This window comes from Myotis yumanensis, unplaced genomic scaffold, assembly GCF_028538775.1.
Source record: "Myotis yumanensis isolate MYYU_CA2020_CCGP unplaced genomic scaffold, mMyoYum1.0.hap1 SCAF_17, whole genome shotgun sequence".
NCBI lineage: Eukaryota > Metazoa > Chordata > Mammalia > Chiroptera > Vespertilionidae > Myotis > Myotis yumanensis.
This window is the reverse complement of record NW_027223768.1, coordinates 29,973,967-29,995,566: the sequence shown is the minus strand read 5'-3', so window position 1 is coordinate 29,995,566 and position 21,600 is coordinate 29,973,967. Positions and strand designations below refer to the sequence as shown.

The following is a 21,600-nucleotide window of genomic DNA, read 5'->3' as shown; positions in this document are numbered from 1 at the left end:
CTCTCAGACGGTAACTCCTGAAGGCAGACAGCTGAGTGAATGAGCTCCCAGGGCTGAGGGAGAGAGACACCTGTGGGAGCCGAGGGCCAGAGGGGCTTCCTGAGTGCAGCCTTCTCAGAAGCACCACGTTAGGGCACAGAAAGGTTAATGACGACTGGTCAAAGCTAGTCACCATGAACTCTGAAGGCATTCTTTTATTTCTGGGAATTTGGCCGGAACAAATCTTACTTTATTTCTAAGAATTTGGCTGGAATGAACCTTAGCCAAAGGAGACCATTGGTTTAAGGCGCGCTTTGGGCCAAAGAGAGTTGTCATAAAAGGACTCTCTTTATGTGACCAGAGACTCCGATGGACTAGTACCCACAGCCTTCACCTCTAAGCCCCCAGGGGGTTCCTGGTTTGAGAGTTCATAGCCCTCAGTGTCCTGCCAGCCGGGAGGCAGCACCCAGACCTCCGTATGGCTTGTATTTCTCCTAGCACACGGTGGGCACCCAGCAGAGCATGTGGGCTGGGCTGAATGTGCGTGCCAACAGTGTGGCCCATTCAGGTCCCAGACTGCTGCTTCAGGTGCCTTTTCCAGTGAAAGAGAGGAGATACAGGCCCTGATGAAGTCCCTAATGCCCACCTCCCGGCTCTCATCTCTGGAGAGAGCTCATGGAGAGGCCGTCTGGAGGCAGGTGTAATGAGCTGCAGGAGGCAAATGCAGATCATGAGGAAGAAGAATGTACCTGAGAGATGCAAGTTATGAAACAGGTTGAGAAGGCTCAGTTATGGGTGTGTGTGTGTGTGTGTGTGTGTGTGTTTTCAGGGGTGGAGGAAACTACAAAAATACCTCAAAGCATGGTCAGTGGCCTTATTGATAGGTCCAGAAAATGTATTGCAGCAGGAAGGAAATGGAGGACAGAGATAAAAACACTGAGAAGAAATCACGCGTCAAGGAAAGGGGCCATTTATAAATGTTTCATGTGATAAATTAGAGATGACGTCACAAAAGAGGGGGGACAAATGCGAGCTTCTGGCCTAAGGGAAGGGTCTGGGGAGGGGCCGGGAAGGCACTGAGTGGATGGTTTCCCTTCCGTTGCACAGAGGCTGCTAATTAAACAACAAAGTAGGTCAGAGGCCTTGGGAGAGGCTTTTGGGTGAAATGGTGGGATCGGGGCAACACCAGTTTTCCCAGGGGGGCCGGCTGCCTCATGGGAAGCCTTCGGGGTCGGGTTTGAGTCAGCTCTTCCCTTCGCCCAGAAAGTACTCCCAGTCACCGTGTGCACCTGGGCAGTCCTGGGGCAGGGACCTGTGTGTTTGTATGCGTGTGCTTGCATGTCTATGTTTGTGCGTGTGTGTGTGTGTGTGTGTGTGTGTTCAGGCACAATAGCAGCACCAGCCACGGCCTTAGCTCTGCTGTGGGGCGGAGCTGGCTTCACTCTGCCGGAGCCACAGGCACCAGCGCAAGAAGGCCAGGCGCTGCATGACGCATCGTGTGTAAGATACCGCAGGTGAACAGGAGCCCATAAGCCACGCTCCCGAGTCCAGGAGTCTATGGGGATGGAGCTCGAGGGTGGGTATTTGGGTTTTCTTATCACATGATCTCCACTCTTTCATGCCCAACCTTGACTATCAAAAGCAAAAACAAACCAACCAACCGCAAAACAACACCACACGCAATCTGCCTCACAGACAGCCACTTTTAAAGGATCAAAAGGAGAAAGAAACCCTTGGTTAAAGGAGCAACTACTATGTGCAGAAGGACAAATAGTCCCAAAGCTACAATCCTGCCCTTGAAAACCTTCGTGGGGTTTTAGACACAGCACCGCGACTAGCATAGGGCTGCTTATTAGGGAGAAACTCATTACTGGGGAATGGTCATTAAAAAACCTCAAAATAGGATGGCTCTGTATAAATTACATAATTGCCTAATTTATTATGTAATCATATAATTATATAATCACACAAGTTATTATGCTACCAAACACGTTGTGCCCCCAGCGGGTCCCGACCAAGACCAATGAGCGCAGGGCCTGCCACCGGAGACCCAAACCTTCCCCGGCTCCTGGCCCAGCCCAGGCATCCATTCTGAGGAGCTTTTCTAACTGGAGGGCTTCGTGGGGACATTCCCACCCTCCCTGGCTGGGCTGAGTGACCAACACAGCTCCTCTCACCCTGAGGCCTCCCCGAACCGGCCCCCTCAAGCCAGGCCTGGCCCCCCGCCCCCCAGCCTTGTTCAAAGCCTCAGGCCTGAAACCCTCACCCAGTCCCACGCCCCACACTGTCTTACCTGCTGCCATTCTGCTCAGAACCTCAGCGTCAGGGTGGAAAAGGGCCTTCGACGTTACAGTTCCTGCAGGCCCCCACCTCCCACCCTGGCTGTGCCCCTGAGAGACAGCCGTGTTCCACCATGGCAGCCCTGAGTGAGGACAACAAGCTGAGCGCGAAGTCAACACTGACTTAAGCGGCGAATCACAACTAAATTGCCACTCCCTCCATGGAGCACGCCCTCTGCACGCCCGGGGTCAGATCCCTGGGGCCTCTCCACAGCCCCTCCGCCTTGGGGAAGGACAGTGGTACTGACCTGGGGAGACGTAGGTTCTGCATGTGACAATCACAGCTGTTCACAGTCCTACCACGCAGTGTGGTCCGCAAAGTGCCATCCCAGCCAGGCACACCAGCAGCGCCTGGGAGCTTGTTAGAAATGCAGAATTTTGACCCCTCCCCACCCAGACCTCCTGAGTTGGAAGTTGCATTTTAACAAGATCACAGCTGATTCGTGTGCTCATTAAAGATTGAGAAACACTAATTCACAGAACCTGGGGATCAGGCAGCTCCCCGTGACCACCTCTGTCAGTGGAACGTTCTCACGGCCCTTACGTGGGGGATCCCAGGCTGTTCTGCACGCCCCCTGCAGGCACGCAGGCACGGTGGGCTAGTGGAAGGGATGTGGGATTTGGAGTTGGAGGACACGAGTTCAAGTTCTAGTCTGGCCACGTACTTCCATATTTCACTCCTCTGAGCGAGCCTGGGGCATAGGATTAATAAATGTACCCGGCCCACAAAATTGTTGCAAGTATCAGATGAGATACAACAGGTGAAAGTGTGTTGTGCAAAATGGGGTACAGATGTTCAAAGCACGTGTGCACGCACAAACACGTGCAGACGTTCCAGAGTTTGAAGCCAAAGGCCACCTGGTCCATCGCTTCAATAGACTCAGCTACTTTGAAAACATCCAAGGGCAACAACAAGTGGGTCCTGACAAGTTCATCTGGCAGCAGAGGGGAAATCAGACATGGCTTTAGGTCTGGTGGAAACTCCGCCAGGAACAAGGCTCGGAAGTTAACCTCTCCTTCGGAATCTTGCTTTGTAAGCCAAGTCATAGGAATGGAATGGTGTTCTTCTAATTGCATTTTTAAATCTCTTAAGCTGTAGGTAGTGGCCTTTTTTTTTTGGTCCCATTCACAGCTGGGCCAGGATGGGATTATGGGGAATCAAAGGATAAAGATGGGAATTACAATCAAGTAGGGACAGGTGGTGAGGATGAGCCAAGATTTTAGAGGCCTCTTCTCAATGCTGTATTTTTGTTTGTTTTTAATTATTGGAAAGAGAGAGTAGAAATAGAGATAGAGATAGAAAGAGAGAGAGAGAGAGATTGTTTTGTTGTTCCAAAATGCATTCATTGGTCGCTTCTTGTATGTGCCCTGACCAGGAATCGAACCTGCAACCTTGATGTATCAGGACGAGGCTCTCTCTAACCAATTGCACTATCCAGCCAGAGCTCAATGCTCTCTTGCTTAAAGCATTTGCATCATGTGCTCTCTAGGGCAGACAGGGTGGGCAGAAGCCCTTAGAATCCAAGCTTGGTAAGGCTGGTAAAAACTTTAGAGCTCACCTAACTTTCTCATTTTACAATCAGCAAAAACAAAAGCAAAGAACAACAACAAACAAAACACACCCAAGATTGAGAAGTTGTCCTGATGGCAAATTTGGGGTAGAACCCGGGTCTCAATAACTAGTCCCGGGCACCAGCTACTCCTCCATGTTCCATTCAGTCACTCAGGGGCTCCCAGGGGCAGAAGGATGGAGTGGTGATGAGCCAGTAGGAAAGCATTTCCTGTGGGAGCTTATGGAAGAAGCATCTCTGAGCTGCGGCTCCACAGAGGAGAGGGTTTGGTCTGCGATCCAACCCTCCCAGGCCCTCTGTGATTTGGTAAAGGCAGGGAATTGGGAGGGGAAAGAGGAGGAGAGGTGGCCTGGGATTGGCAGCTACAGGGATCAGGTTAGAGTTTGGGCTGAGGTGGGGCAGAGGTGAGAGCAGACCAGAGGCTGGACAGCTGCTAGACGGTTCAGAAGTCACATTTATGGGAAAAGCCTTGGGAGGGCTGGGGCCAGATGCCACCGGGAGGTGAAGAGCGTTTTAGCAGCCTTGTGACAAGTAACCAGAGAAAGGTGGAGCCTGACATACAAGTCAGTCCTTAGAGACTTTCAGCAAGAGCCAGGAGAGGGTGAGTGCGGGACAGGGACCTGTGTGCCCAGCACTGAGGAGTTTCTCAGGATGTGGTGCTTTAAATGCTGAAACCAGGGCAGTGCCAGGCAGGCTGGGATAGCTTGTCACCTGGGGGAGGGAGCAGGCCCCAGGGCCCGAGGTGCCTGCTAGAGAGAGGTGATAGAGAACACCCGGCTGGGATTCACACCTGCCAGCTTTGGACTTGCGCCACAAAAGCAGAGTGAGTGGCAATTTAGTTGTAATTCTAGTAGCTTAAATAATTGTTTACTCAATGCCAGGCATTCCTTGAAGATCTGCAAGTCATAAAAATATGAATGAGGCCCCCAAATCCGAGGAAACATTAGTTATGTGCCTAATTATGTAAAGAACCATGGGTGATACCTCTTCTCTAGGGCAAACATAATACATGGAAAGACAAATAAGAGAAGAGAGAGGTTCTAGCTCAGCCGTGGGCAAACTACGGCCCGCGGGCCGGATCCGGCCCGTTTGAAATGAATAAAACTAAAAAAAAAAAAAAGACCGTACCCTTTTATGTAATGATGTTTACTTTGAATTTATATTAGTTCACACAAACACTCCATCCATGCTTTTGTTCCGGCCCTCCGGTCCAGTTTAAGAACCCATTGTGGCCCTCGAGTCAAAAAGTTTGCCCACCCCTGTTCTAGCTGAATGCCGCTGGGGGAGGGAGCAGGAGGCTGAATCTGAGCTGGTTTGGGTTGTGATGGGAGGTGGTAAGGTGGGTGACGGACATTCCCAGGGAGGACACACGTGGAAGTAAGTGCAGAGCATGTTCTGTAACCATCAGAGAGCGGCGCTGGGCATCAGACCACAGCACGAAGGAGCACCGTGCTCTGAGCTGGAAGTACAAGTTCACCCGAGATCCCTGGGTCGGGACTTTACTCTGAGGCTGTAAGGAACCATCAAAGGTCTGAGAACAAGAAAATGACAGAGATCAGAGCTAGGAGGTCAACTAGGGGTTGTTCCTAACCATCCGTGTGAAGGGGAGTCCACACCCCCTCAGGTGTTACTATTGCGCCTCACATCCTCTGTCAGCAGGACGTTCTCTCTAATGTCTCACAAAGCTCTTTTCTGAGGTCCCTGTGCTTTGTGACTGTCAAACAGCGAGTTCCACTGGGTTCAGGAAGACACTACTCATGAGAAAGCAAAGGAAAGTGATAAATCACCCTGAGATCCAAAGATTAACCACTTAGACCTTATTCCAAGACCCAGGCAGGAAAAGAAGCACAACTCACGTATATTTCTTAAGAAACAAAAGAATTCCTGTGCTGGGCAGGCACTCAAGGAGGAGGAGGCAGGAGTGGTGAAGGAGGAGGCGACAGAAGAGTAGAAAGAGGAAAAAGAGGAGGAAGGAGAGGGGAAAGGTGAGTTAAACTGCATCCCCGCAAATGATCTGCCCACGTCCTCAATCCCAGCACCTGTGAACACAACCTTATTTGGAAATAGGGTCTTGACAGCTGTAATTGTTTCAAATATCTCAAGATGTGATCATCCTGGATTTTGGGGGGGGGGGCCCTGAATCTGGTGTCTTTTTTTTAAAATTTGATTTTTAGATAGAGAGGAAGGGAGAGGGAGAAAGAGATAGAAACATTAATGATGAGAGAGAATCATTGATCGGCTGCCTCCTGTACGTCCCCTACTGGGGATCGAACCCACAACCCAGGCATATGCCCTTGACGGGAATCAAACCTGGGACCTTTCGGTCTGTAAGCCGACGCTCTGTTCACTGAACCAAACCAGCCAGGGCTGAATTTGGTGTCTTTGGAAGAGAAAGGAGGGGGATTTCACACACAGAGGGGCTGAGCCCACCAGCATATAGAGGCAGAGAGTAGCCATGCTTCCACAAGCCAGGGTTCGCCAGGAGCCGCCAGAAGCTGAAAGAGACAAGGAAGGGTTCTCCCTGGAGCATTTGGAGGGAGTGTGCTGTCTCCTTTAAGACTAATCACTAACAGAAGAAAATGTAAGCACACACACACACACACACACACACGCAGCAGCAGCAGCAGCAACACTACTAGCAGACAGACGAGTCCACGCACAGAGAAGCCTGCAAACATCTAGGCATGGGTGTGAGAGGGGCCTGCACACAGACAAATGTGCAAACAGTGCCTGGCTCTGCAGAAGGGGACAGTAGCCACGCCCGTGCAGTGATAAAGGGCAGCTGCTGGTGCCCCGGCCCCTCTGAGACCCTGAGCACACAGAGCAGAGCAGGAGAGAGGGTAGGAGGCCATGCATGGAGGTGGGGGGGCAGCCCAGCTCCAGGTGGTTGGGGCTGCTTGAATGGACTGGTTACAGATTCCAAGGAGTCCTGCTGCTCGGGACCACAGGTCATGCGAAGCTGCCTCCGGCTAGTCCACAAGCCTCGAGCTGCAAGCATCTTGTTCAGGTTCCCACGTGAGAGAAATGTCAGAGTGGGATTAGGAAGTGCTTAAACACCAAGCCCGGGATGAGCATCCTGGCAGCCTCCCCTCGGCCTCATTAGGCAGCACAATAGCGAACGTAAGCCACTCTGCTCTGGGCTCCGCTGGCCTGGAGGAGGGAGGACTGGGAGGACTGGCTTCGGCATGCAAGCCCTTCCCTGGCTTTCTCTTCCAGCCGGATCACAGTTTGGGGTTAGCAAAGGCATCTGCCTTCTGGGCAAGAAGTCCGGCTGTGCAGAGCAGACACTGCTCTTTGATAAATAATAGTTGCAAAATCCACTCTTCCTCCTGAAAGCGCAGTTTACGGGAGCCTTTCTAACCCTTCACCCAATTCTTTCCCCAGATCCTCCCTGCTCAAGGCCAGAAGAGAAATGGCTTCCACTCAGAGCCAAGTGAAACCAACTAGAGACGGTGTCCGAGAAAAGCAGCACCCTCTACATCTCTCAAGTTTTCAATCATCATTTCTTTTACGAAATCAGGTTAAATGAAATTCCTATGGGAGAGTTTCTCCAGTGCTTGAGTGAGGAGCTTGGGGAAGGAAAGACTGTGGGTTCACTGTGTGGCCTGCTGCGAGCTTCCGATCCTCTGGGATCCACTTTTCTTTGCCAGGATTTTCAGGTTCTTTTCTAAATAGTTGTTTTAAAATATATTTTTATTGATTTCAGAGAGGAAGGGAGAAGAAGAGAGAGTTAGAAACATCAATGATGAGAGGGAATCATTGATTGGTTGCCTCCTGTACGTTGGACTGAGCCCACAACCCAGGCAGGTACTCTTGACTGGAATCGAACCTGGGACCCTTCGGTCCACAGGCTGACGCTCTATCCACTGAGCCAAACTGGCTAGGCCAGGTTATTTTTTAAATTGAGATATAATTGACCTATGACATTCTATTAGTTTCAGGTGTTCAAAATAATACTTCAGTATTTGTATATATTGCTAAAATGTCACCACAATATATCTGGTTAACATCTGTCACCATTGGTTTTTAGTATTCTATGCCATTTCCTAACTCTTCTTTGCCCAGAAGGCAGGTGGTCTCTTCTTTTTCCATGTTATTCTCCCACCCCTGCCTCTGCCACAGGATTTGCCTTAAGCCTGGGGATGCCCTCTGGCTGCTGAGGGTCCCTGGAACCGCGCTTACTTCACTATTCATCCCGATGGTCACTGAGGGCCCACAGGTCAGGATGCACCGTCACCCTCCCCAGCAAGAAGCGCCAGGTGTGTGACGGGCACCAGCCTGGGATGTGCTGGGTCCTAGGTGCTACAACACCAACAAGTAGCCTCTAATAAACAGTCATGCTCCGCGAACCAGAAGGTGCCTTCATGTCTATTGCAAGCATCTGCAGGAAGCGTGCTGGGAACCGAAGCAGAACACAGGATCCCTGCTAGGTCTCCAGGGGAGAGGCACCACCTTCTGCACATCGCCTGGAGCCAGAGCCTTTCTAAAAATGAAATGTCATGAAACATATGCCAGCTCCTGCTACTGTGGGCAGCCTGGGACAGTCTGGGGGATGTAAAAGTCTGGCAAGGGACAGGTTTGAGGAGCCGCTGGGTCCCTATACCATTGCCAGCGACAGTGCGAATGAGGTTGGAAGAGACATAAAGCTCACTCTGGCTCCCTGACAGCATCGGGGGTACCTACAGAGGCAGAGAGACATCTATACCAGGGCCTGGGGAAAGAAAAGGGGGAGATGAGTATGGGACACAAGGCAAAGCTTCAGAGGGAGAAAGGAGAAGAGGAGTCACTAAGATACCATCTTACGGTCAAGGCTTTAAAATCTATAGCAATGCGAGAGGGAGGGACACGCCCAGTATCGGTAGGTGGACTTGTATGTTCATCTGTTGGTTGGTTGGTTGGTTGGTTGGCTGGTCTGTTCATTCATTCATTTATTCATTCATTCATTCATCCACCCATCCATTCATCAACCATTCAATTATTAAATGCTTACTTTGTACCAAGCTCTAGGAGAACCAATCAGTTCAGGACCCAGCCCATATGGAGCTTCTAGGCAGCAAAAGAGACACACAGTGAACAGTGAATGGAAAGTATAATGACAGCTACAAAGAGAAGGTGACCAGTGTTTATGGATCAATAGACAGGGCCTCACCTACAGGAGAGAGATTAAAGAGAAGCTACATGAAGATAGGACCCCATTATGGATTCAGAAATTCACTCTAGACATCTAAGTTAAGTACAGGCAAAACAATAGCAGTACGTGACACTAGTAACAAGTAAATCGCAAGCAACAAAGTTTGCAGTGAGAAGCATCAAAATTGGGTGGACCCGTGGCCCACATTACATCAGAAATGGTCTGCATGGACATCTGGACTGGGATAGATTTTGTGTGTGAGCTTCAGATGCACATGGTCAAAGCCCCCTTGGAGGGGTTGAACTAGCATTTGCTTCCATTAATCTAAACTTTTATTTTACTTATTTTTAATCCTCACACTATATGTGTGGTTTTTTTAAAAATATTTTTTTATTGATTTCAGAGAAGAAGAGAGAGGGAGAGAGAGATAGAAACATCCATTATGAGAATCACTGATTGGCTGTCTCCTGCATGCCCTACACTGGGGATCATGCCTGCAACCCAAGCATGTGACCTGACCGGGAATCGTACTGTGATCTCCTGGTTCATAGGTCAACGCTCAACCACTGAGCCATGCCAGCCAGGTGATACGTTGTTGTTTTTTCTTATTGATTTACTTAGAGAGGAAAGAGATTGGGGGGGAGTAGGAGAGAAATATTGATAGGTTGCCTCCTGTATGCACCCAACCAGAGCTCGAACCCACTACCTAGGTATCTACCCTGACCATGAACTGAACCTGCCACCTTTTGGTGTATGAGACGACACTCCAACCAAGTGTGTCACCTGGCCAGGGCATTAATCTAACATTTTAGAAGGTAGTTATTATTATGACAGGCAGCCAGGGTTCAACTCCTGATTCTCCACTTACTAAAAGCACTGGGGTTAGAATGAAAACCTCCATGACTCACTGGCGACATTTACAAAGACATGCTCAAAACCAAACAGCAACATTTGAAGAGTGGAGGAAGTGCTTGAATGGGAACATGGAAGCACAGGAACATGGCAGAGGAGGCAGGAACACAAAATGTAACCGAGTCAATAAAAGAATGAGAAAGCAACTTGCAAGGAGGGACTTGGAAGCCAGGGAGAAAACAGCCTCCCGAGCTTTATATGAGCACATGTGCCGCTAAAATGAGGCCCAAAGGCTCTTTGATAACCTAAGTCTTGCTGCTCACTAGGAAGTGGATGGGCTGCTGGGCACTTGAGGGAAGCTGAGTTCAGGAGGAGGTGCAGACAGCAGGGAGCTTGGCCAGCAATCTCTGTGGGATCTTACTGAGAACCCAATAAGTGAGATTCCCACCGCTGGTGTAGCTTTGCCTTCTTGATGTTCTATAGACAAGACCCGTCCATGCTACAGGTCATGGACCATTTGAGCCTGAAGAGACATTAAAGAGCATAGACTCTGTTTCCTAAATTGGCTCTGATGAATGTTGACGGGTATATTATAACAGATATAGATACTTACCAATGTAACTCAAGAAAGGCTTCAGGGGCCAAATAAATGTGAGAAACACTGGCCTAACCACCTGAAACATCAAGAAGCCAAAGTTGGCCCTGACTGGCGTGGCTCAGTGGTTAGAGTGTTGGCCCATGTACCAAAGGGTCACATTCACAGGTTTAATTCCTGGCGCATGAGGGAGGCAACCAATGGATGTTGTCTCTCTCACATCGAAGTTCCTCTCTCTCTCTCACTCCCATACTCCCTCCCTTCCACTCTCCCTAAAAATCAATGGGGAAAAAATATCCTCAGGTGACAATTAACAACAACAAAGAAACCAACTTGCTCAGGGGGGACTGAACCCATGACCTGGGATTCATTAGCATTACCCTATTTATTAGGAGTCAAACACGTACTTCTAAGAAAATATTAGGAAGGTACATTACTCCCCAAACGACTGCATTGGCCTCCTGGTCCTCTAAACTAGACCAGATCTTTTGTAACCTGTGATTAACAATACATTAAGATCGCTAAGTGATAAGATAAATTACAGCTTCTTCCCCTAGGCATCCAGGTAGGAATCTACCATCCCTTCCGCCCATTGGAGGAAATCAGATCCGTGATGAGCCCAATAGCACTGTTCTCTAGGAAACCCCATCGGTGAACCACCTGGTTGTCTGGTGCTCCTTGAGGTCCAGGCACAGATCTTGGAATCATCTGTCTGAAAGGTTTTGAGGTTTTAAAGTTCAGCCCCTACTCCCCTTTTAAAACTTTTATCACCGTATGGGGTCTCTGCATTTCCAGAAAAGCTAAGCTCATCAAAAACAATAACGACAGCAACACGTACATTGAGAACTTGCTACGTCAAAGCACCCTTCCGAGGTATATCACCGCCATGTTTTATTAATGAATGAATTGGGGTTGCTAACCAGCCCAAGGTCACTAAGGACATCCTGGCTTTGAACTCAAGTGTTCTGACTCTACAGTCCACATTTTAACCACCTCACCCTACTGCTAGGTTTGGGGGGTGAGTATAGGGAGGATCTCAGAGGTTCCGTGGAAGGTCGCATAGGTCCTGAACATCACTCCCTGATCCTCTTCAGGAAAAAGGGACTTGGTTTTGATTTACATTTTGTTGTCCTGAAAGAATTATGATCTTATCACTCACATCATCTGTTCCCTTCCCCACTCCTGTTTCAATACCCTGATTTTATTATCTTTATGGCTTGACAGTCTAATAGATGACTTTAATTCCACAGCAGCCCTCACGATGGAGGGATGACAAGGAAAATATGGGCTCTGTAGAGATCATTTAAAAAACAGGCTGTGATGATTCAACAGGCAAGGAGATGCATTTCCAAGCACCCGACTTTGCAGTCTCCATCTTACCAACCTCCCGCTAGAATGTGTTCAGGGAGAAAGTTGAAGGCTTCCCAATGCCATGTATGAGCAGTGCTCTCTCCGAGCCTCCATGATTTGACTTCTTCTCTAGAATAAAATTCCCTTTGGTTAAAGTGAGCTAGAAATATAAATACAGCATTCAGGACTGTTCACTAATGGCAACCTCAGTTTCGGAAAATAGGCATTTAGGAGGCCCCTGCTTTGAAAGCACCAGTAACTACAGTCCCAGCTCCCTCCCATACTCACCAGGTTGGGGCCTTAGCAAGCTAAGAAAAATCCATCCTGGGACAAATTAACATAAGCAAACACTGGCAAAAACACACTCAAATACACAATAATATTAGCTTTAAAAATTAAAGGCCTACGCACAGAATGAGACCCAACCTCCCAATTACCTACGTGCCAATCATCTGGTGCACTGACTGCTGTGAATTACCGACCCGCATGTCTGTGCTATGCCATTCAGTTGTGGTACATTTCCGCCAAGTCCTATGGATGAGCTGGAGGACCATACTTGATGGAGGGTGACCGCGGGAGGTGATGCTGTTAGCAGGAGGGGTATGAGAGCAGGGTTTGGAACCTGCCACTTATCAGTTGGGTGACCTTGAAGAGTGATTCTCTCCTCCACAGGGTCCTACTTTATTCAATTGAAAAACGGGGCTGCTCCTGTACTGTTGCGAAGCTGTTCTGAGGATTTAATAAGCTGACATAAAGCACATACTGACATTGTGACGTAGCTCGCACGGTATCTGGAGTTGGTAAGGGTGTTGCTATTAATAGTGTGCAAAGCTCCGGCTGCAGTTAGAAGATGACTCGGGGCCTGAGGAAAATGCCAGGAGAGCCTGGGTCTGGGATGAGGGGGGCTCCACTTCCCCCAGTTTTCATGGACAACTACACACCACCTCCCTCAGAAGAAAGAAGATGCTGTGCTTTCCTCTCGGCAAAACCCTGACTCCCTGGTGACTGACCTGAGATGTCAGACCAGCCTAACTGTCCCCCCCGTGAATGGAATGGCCAGCGGTGTGTGAGGGCTGACCTCCGCACTGGCAGGAGCTTGAATGACAGCGAGGCCAGCACGGCGTCCACTTTCCAGGTCAGCTGGTCCCTCCTTTGCCGCAAGAGGGGCAGAGAACCCTGGAATAAAACTCACCCACAGAGCATTCGGCAGAGCTAGCACCTGCATAAACAAAGTCAGAGGAACTGCCTTTTTATTTTCCAAAAAGGCTCCAGATAATAAAGAGTCGAGTGGAGCAGAGTGTCAAGTAAACAAAACAAAATCACAATAACCCACCATTTACTTGAGCACATCCTATGTGCTGGACCCTGTGTGTAAAAGCTTTGCAGGTATTATCTGACTCAACCCTCACAGTTACCCTACAAGGTGGAACTTTTCATCACCCCCATTTCACAGATGAGCAAGCATTTGGAACCCACAGGAGCACTGAATGGCAGAGGCAGGATGCAGACTGGGGTCTCCTCTGGCTCAGTGCCCACAGGCAAGGAAAACCAGAGGTCAAAATGCTGGGTTGGTCTCGGGTTCTGGCCTCTTCATCCCTGCCTGCTGGTATAACCTCAGGTGTCTTTTGGGGAAATAGAGTCAGGTGACAGCGCCCTTCCGGAGTTGGGTCCCAGGAGCTGAGCTGAGAGCTGGGTTTCACACACGTGGGTTTAGGAATATAAGGATGAGGCTTAGATACAGAGGCCAGAGCAGGCCATGAGCTGTGAGAAGCAGGAAGAAGCCTGGTCAAGGAGCCATTTCTCGTCCATCATTAACCCTGCTGTGGTATTTGTGAAACGAGGGTGGTGGGGAAATGCAGGTGAGACGAGATGGCCACCGAGGCACCTTCCAGCGCGGAGCTGCTGCTGTGCCCTGGAGGCCTGCAAGATCAAACAATTCCCCCAAGCAGATGTCAGAGGCACCGTGTTCTTGAGAATCTTTGCAAATAACACACTCGATTTTGCCAAGATAGAAACAACCACAAGAATGCACTTCACTTTGCCAGAAAAAAAATTAGCTACAAGGATAATTCATGCATGTAATGTTCTCATCTTTTATGCCCTATGTAGCTATAAATTAATTCTCAGAAGGATACAATGAGAGACTACAATGGCAATACCAAAACGACAAGCCTCTTTTCTCCAAGAAAAAGAATGGCTGCCTCCTTATAGACAGGATCTCACTAAAATTCTCTTGCATCCATACCAGACTCATTGGCAATTGCGTGTGAAAGGAAATTTGAAGGTCACTAATTTGACTCTCCATTGGATGCCTAAGTCCCCTTGGAATGTCTCTGAGGGGCCCCTAGGGGAAGCCCGCATACCTTCAGGACAAGAAATCCGATTTCACTCAAAGCTGCCTATTGCATTCATTGGGCAGCTCTGATCTTGCCAAGATCTCTCTTATACTGCCTGCACCTTTAATTCTTGTGGCCACACAGACCTGCCTAAACTTCTCCACACAGCCCTTCAAACCTGTGGCCCCTGAGCCCTCTCTTCTGCAGAGCTGTCAATCATTCTGGACTTATAAACACAACCTGACCGCTGAGGTGTTGTCTTTTTCATGGTCAGTCCTGGTTTTTAAAGACAGATTAGCACCACAATTATCCCAAGATGATTACTCTTCCAAACAACCCAAACTGCACATTTTTCAACCTATATTATCAGCAACACTGAAAGCTGATTATAATCAACTTGCTTTCATAAAAAGAAGAAATACATCAGAAAATAGACTTTAAGAGATGCCACTTGGCTAAAAGTATCACCAGTGAGCATCCCATGTTCGCAGATCAAGAAGGAAGAGCTGTGAATGCTTTCTTCTCCACCCCTGCCCACTCCCCACTGGAGTTTACATGACCCACTTTCAAATCACAGAACCAAAAAAATCACCTGGCCACAAGCTCACATGTTATGACGTGGAAACCGAAGTCCAGAGATCCCGTCCCTTTCTCCTTGCCATCCCCAAATGTTTAGTAATTCTCTGCACTGGGTTAGGCCCTAGGACACCAAGGCACCAAGCCCTCCCAGGTCCCCGAGCAGAGGCTCATAGGGCAAAGCAAGGCAAGGCAAGGGATTTAAAATACCGGGAAGCCTATTGTTGGGACAACCCAATGACAGGCAGGCAGAATCTTGTACAAAGGACTTGGAAGACAAAAGGCAGTTTCCTTTCTCTGCCTTTGCTCAAACTGCCCCTCCAACTGGAACACCTGCTCTCTCTCTCTCTCTTTCTCTCTCTTTTGCCAAACGTATCCTTTAAGACTCAGCTCAGGGATCACACCATGACACATTCTCCTCAATTGCCCCTTTAGCTCTACTCCCCCTTTATGCTCCCACAATCCTCCGTGAAAGCCGCACTCCCTGTACTTAGCATCATGTGTTCGCTGTGGCGAGCTTCCCTATGAGATCCAGGTTCCTGGAGACAGGCGCTGAGTGCCATTCAGTTGTATATGTTTGTCTAGTTCATTGGTATGTGCTGGGTTTGATGAGCGAAAACATAAACCTTTCAGCAGAATCTGAAGGGCTAACAGGCGTTTGTCTCACACAGAAAGAGAGGAAAGAATCCCAGGCCCAGGAAGCGGCCTGCAGAGGCACTGTGCCCAGGGGGTGGGTGGCTGTACAGCTGCACAGACTTCCCAGGGTGGGAATGTTCAGGGTGGCAGAGGTGGGTGTGGGAAGAGTGACTGAGCTTAGGGCTTGGGGTTAAGCTTGGGCCAGATGTGAAGACCATCTAAGCCATACTGAAGTGTACAGACATTATCCTGTCGTCAGAGTGGGAGGGAATCATCTTCACAGAGGGGAGGGGTGGATCTGATTAGTTGTTAAGGTCACTGAAGTGGCCACACGAGAAAGCGCCGCACCGAGGACAGATGCAAGGTGTGTTTGGAGCCTCGTGCACCGCCCAGGATGTGGGGAGGGTCTGGATCAGGGGCGTTGTGTCCTGAGAGCTCAGGGAGAGCCCAGAGGTGGAAGCACAGTGTGGACGCAGGTTTGGAAGCCCAGGTGGAACCAATGGGACCTGATGAGCAGGCCACCCGGGGTGTGGGAGGAGAGAAAAAGCATTAGGATGGGGTTGGGGCTCCTAACTTGGAACCTCGGGGCAATACCGACAACGTTAACCGCAATACGGAGCTTGGAGGGTAAGATTCTGCGATGATTCCAGTAGGTCCAGAGCTTCATTGGTACCGATTCAAATAACAGAGTTAAATAAAGTGCAAGAAAATCAATCATGAAAACCTAGAGTACAAGACAAATCTTTTGATCCTCACAGTCAGATGGAGCAATAAGCTCTATAAACAACTTCATATGAGAAACCTTTTGGTTCCCCAAACTACTAATATTCCTCAACCAGTGAAATTGGCATTTGTATGTAAAACATTCTCTAGGCCATCATATACCATTTTTTTTCTTATTTTCTGGACCCAACTATATCATTGTCATACCTTTTAAAAATTATTATTGGCATCTGGCTAATGTCCTCACACCACTCGGGGGGTCCCCATCACCAGGGAGAATTCATTTTCATTAATGGAGGGGCCACACACAGCCTTTTTTTTTTTTTTTTTTTACTAACAATTTCATATTTACTCATCTTTCCTAAATGCCAGAAGGTCTAGATATTGTTGGGAGAAAGCCCAGAGACACACTCAGGAATGAATCTGTTCTGCTCCAAACCTGACCCATCTTTTAACCTAATAACATTCTCTCCCCCCCATTTTATAGTAAAAGCTCCAAAGAGCAAGCAGTGAACGGAACCCCTATAGAACCAAGGGTTCCACTTAAAGGGACCACGGCAGGACCATCCTGGCCATGTGGCCATCCTAACGCGCATAGACTGCTCCAGGTAGAGAGGAAACTGAAACTGCCCGCTCACCCTCTTCCTCAAGTTGTAGGTGAGAATGAGGTTCCGGGAGAAGGAGTGGGAGAAGGCCGTGTAGAACTCCAGCACTTTCTGCAGGGCGTCCCGTTTGATCACGTGCAGGTCACAGTAGGTCAGGGCCCTAACGTTGGCACAGGACTGGGCAAGGGTGGCTTCCTTCCAGAACACATCTCCAAACACATCTCCTTTCCCTAAGGAGAGAAAGTGGTGATGAGGAAGGCGTCGTCTAGGTCCAGGAGGGGTCAGCTATCAAGGTGGTTCCCCCCTGCTCCCCAGAAATGCTGTCCATTTAGTGTTTGGCACCTTGGGCTCAGAAAGGGCAACAGTGATTTTCATTTAAACCTTAACAACATGCAATTTAAGAATCTTTAAAATACCACAAAATACATGTCAAAGTTTTAATCAATGACTGGGATCGAACATGTTATCCCCTGAACATCCTATGAGAATCCCCTGTTATTCTTTAGCACACCTCCCCCACCCCCAATCATTTTTCCAAAACACAATCATAATCTGGAATTCCATTATGTATTTGTTGGCTTATTATCTGTTGCCCAGCATGAGAATTCATGCATTTTATCCCTCCACGTAACACAGTACCTGGCACAGTAGGAGTTCTCTCCATACTCAGAGTCCAAATAGAACTGAGGAAGGAAGGGGAACTATGGATATACATTAGGCTATTGTGGGAGGGTGTGGACTCTTCAGTGGAGCCAAGAACAGGCAAGGTCTACTCTGTTTAGGATGATCTGTGTGGATGAAGTCAGGGAAGAGTGGGATCCATATCTTCCCATGGTCTGTCCACTGCCCCGAGGTTCGTTTGTATGGGGCGCCATTCCTCACCCTCTCGCCCATGCCTCTTCCGTGCTCCTCACCCTTGCCAACTGCCCTCTTGGTAGTGTAAAAATATGGTCCCTATATAAATGGCATCTCCAGGACCCTAAATGCTTAGCATTCCACAACAGTGTATTTCATAAATCAACAGAGTTCTAATCCCACGTAGCCATGTTCTGGGTCAAACTTCTATCAGTCTCTAAATATCTGCTTTTCACACCGGGGGATATTCTTCCTACCTTTCCCAGTGGCCAAATGTATATTTTTAAATCCTCACCTGAGGATACGTTTATTGATTTTTAGAGAGAAAGGAAGGAAGAGAGAGAAAAACATTAATGTGAGAGAGAAACATTGATCACTTTCCTCCTGTATGTGCCCCAACCGGGGATTAAACCTGCAACCCAGGTATGTGCCCTGACTAGGAATCGAACCTGCAACCTTTTTGGTGTATGGGATGACGCTCCAACCAACTGAGCCCAGCAACCAACATTTTAACATATGTCTAACACAAAGCCTAATTCACTCCTGGCACAGCCTCTGGTTATAAATAGCTTGAAGTGTTGTTTATCTTGCCTCTACATTTTCAGCACAGATAAACACAAATGTGAATCCCCAGGGAGCCAGAGAGGCGTATGCAGGGAACAAAACAATGCTACATGGGTGACAGGTAACCCTGACAACCCCTGCCACACTCCACAGCTGGAACCCAGGTACCGTGACGCAGTATGATCAACAGGACAGCTGTTTTTCCAATTCAGGCTACAAAGGCAATCAGACTTTCAAGCAGCTGGACAGAAAGAACGTAACCTTTTCTTAAACACCCAACAGTGTGATTCTAGGTATATAAGTACTCCTTGGGCACGGGCTTCTCTGAGCACTTCTACCGTGTGGGCTGAGAAACAAGTGCACTAGACACATTTCTGCACAGTTCTCCTTGTGTTTGTGAAATAATGTGCAGTTCTGATTTATGAAGATGGTTTTACTGACTCCATACGAGGAGGGCACGTGTGTGGGGGAGCTTTTAGGTAAATATGCCTTTAAAACCGTGCTATTTCAATCCCCTTACCACGTTGCCTGAGAGGACTAATTTAGGGCTGCGGCCAGTGGATGGGAATGTTTCTCTCTGTGGATGCTACCTGGTTTCCGTGGAGATAGGCTCATTCAGTGTGTGCTCCCTCGTACCAAGTCCTACCCAACTAACCTGGCCAGTTCGTTCAAACATATTAATCCTTCCCTAAGCTCCCTCCACTGAATCACAATGCTTCTCCTGCCTTTCATATTTATTTAATCTGACTCCTCTAGAGAACGCTCTTCTTCTGACACACGATGGTAGTCAATAAATGGACCCCATCTGTACACTGCAACTCACATCAACAGGCAGAGCCCAGTTCTCTTCCCCTTGAATCTGGACTGACTTTGGTCCCTGGCCTTGAGCAACAGAGTGTGGCAGAAGTGGTGTCTGGGATTTTGAGACAAGATCATAAGACGCTTTGCAGCTTCTGCCGAGTGTTTCAGGAAGAAGGAGCCACATGAGAGGTTATGTAGAGGTGCTCTGGTGGACAGCCCAGCAGAGTTCTCAGCTGATGGCCAGCCTCTGCCACTCAGCCCAGCTCAGTCATCAGATGCCCGTAGCCCCAGCCAACACTGGACTGCAACCACAGGTGGGAAGCCCAGGTGAGAACCAACCATCTGAGCAAAAATCCACAGAATGGTGAGAAACAAAAATGAATTGCTTAAGCCACTCAATGTAAGGGAGGTTTGTTACATAGAAATAGGTAACCAGAACACACAGAATCATAAAAATCTAGGTGAGAGGCCCATGAAACTGAACAGGTTACCGAATAGTCCAGCAGAACATCATGAATAGTCCCAGCTCTGAGCGAGCACCCCACTTTCTCCCCTGAAAGATGAGGCAGGAAAGAGAAGTGGCTCTTACAGGGATAGACTGTCCTGAGTGAGCACCTTGAATATCAATGAGAGACGCAGAATTTATAAAACTCGCTGTCTCCTGTTGGGATGTAGCGGGCAACTAAGCAAGAACTACTATGATTTGAAGAGCATTGGTAATCTTGCCTGATTCTTAATAAAATTACTTCATCTGAGCATTATACTTCTCAGACAAATCTGGTAGTCATTTTTCTAATTATAAAAGAACCCATGATGAAAAATGATAGCTCTTCGTGTGTATTATCTGTAAAAATGATAGCTCTTCGTGTGAATTTATCTGTAAAAATTCAGTTTAGAAACAACTTCTTCATACCTATTGCTTAAAACAAAGGGCAACCATGTCGTGGTTGAAACTGACCATAAAATAAATAAGGGCATCCTCAGAAATGACAACATGCCCATTGGAAAAAGTCTCCCAAGCAAAGGTTTTGACAGAAACAATAGATGGAGGGTAGTTTCCTACCACAAAAAAGTATTTCACATTGAAAATCATGCAACCCTTCTTCCTGGCAAGGCAGCATTTTTCACCTAGATCATGTTAGTGAGATTTAAGAATCTGGTGTTGGAGGACCTGCCGGACTCAAAACAAACCCAAGACTGTTCTGGCAAATGAGAAATGTGTTTGTGACCCATGCAACTTGGGGAAAGTGTCAAAGGGCAGGATACAGAGCATCTGGCAGGCTGCTTGCAAGTTACATCCCGGGAGGAATGACTTCCCAGGTCAGCTTGCCAATCAGAAGCAAGGACAAGCCCTACACCCACACTCATCTCCCATTCCCTAGCGTGATCACCAAAGAACAAAAGGTACCCCCATGCACTGAGGAATCACCATTTAATTGGCAGCATTCTTTCTTTGTGGCCATAAAATATTGGTGTGTCTTACAATCTGTGGCATCTTCTAGTCAGTGAAATATGGTTGTTAACCTTTGAAGACACCATTCCCTTCTCATCTTCTGCGATGCCCCTCCGTCCCAGTCCCCCCATCTGCTGGAAGTCCACCTCAGCCTCCCCCGCATGGCCCACTCCTCAGGACTCTGCTCTAGACCGTGTTGCTTCTTACCCTCCCTCCCCTCTCTCCTTGGCTTGGCTCAGCCGCTCTCCTGGCTTCACTTGCCACCTGGATCACGATGATCCCCAGGTTTATACCTGGAACCTAGATCTCTTTTCTGAGACCAGACTCTCCCACTGGACACATTCACTTAGGTCAACCCACACGGAACCTGCCTCCCTCCTGGGTAAACTCATACTCCAGGCTTCCTCATCCCAGTGAAAGTTGTCCAAGTCATTCCAGACTCCTCCCTCGTCTCCACAGCCAATAAGTGACTGGGCTCTGATCACTTTATCTATCAACTATCTTTTGAGCCCGTCTACGTTTCTGCCATTAAGTCGGTTCAAGTCACTCTCATCTCTCAGCATCCTCCTGGCTGGTCTCCCTGTCTGCTATCCATTCTCTTCACAACAGCCAGGATGCTCTTTCTAAACACAAATGTGATTCTGTCACGTTTTTGCTTTCAGGTCTTTGTAGCTACTGTCCCTTCTGCCTGGAACACTCTCACTTTCATTCCCTTCCCCAACCACCACCATTACCCTCCTGCACCTGGTGGAATTCAGTTCATCACTCAAGTCTCAGCTCAGACACCACCTCTGTCAGGAAGCCTCCTTTGATTTCTCCTGGTTGACCTGTCTTGTAAGTTCCCATCACATCCTGTTCTTACTCCTATTATAAATCTTGGCACTGTGTTACAAAACCGCATATCTACTTGTCTGTCTCCCTGGTGAGACTGTTCGTTCTCCTCCAAGTGTGCCTGTTTGGTTCAGTGTTGTCTCTCCAATCCATAGCATTACACCTGGCATGCTATGGAATGAACAAATCAGTACATCAGTGAGAAGATGGGTCTGAGGGAACAGGTAAGTCAGGATATGAATGGCTTACAGTGCCTCAGGATGGACGAGTTTAAGGAGAGACCTGGTCTCCAGTCCAAATGCAAGAACCTGGGTGTCTACATTGTAGGTAGCTGCATTGTCAGCCTGACTTGAGAAGGAGTTTGCTGACCTGCTCCGAAACATTCCCCTAATTCACTCTGATC

The 21,600-nt window shown here is 48.4% G+C and overlaps 1 protein-coding gene across 2 annotated transcripts in view; it reads right to left on the bottom strand.

The window, feature by feature from the left end:
- KCNH1 (potassium voltage-gated channel subfamily H member 1) overlaps positions 1-21,600 on the bottom strand; it is a 260,977-nt gene that overhangs the window by 42,948 nt on the left and 196,429 nt on the right. For both annotated transcript variants that reach the window (XM_070396298.1, XM_070396299.1), the window contains exon 10: positions 16,727-16,923. In XM_070396298.1, coding sequence (XP_070252399.1) covers positions 16,727-16,923 — 197 coding nt within the window. The remainder of the gene's footprint in view (positions 1-16,726; positions 16,924-21,600) is intronic.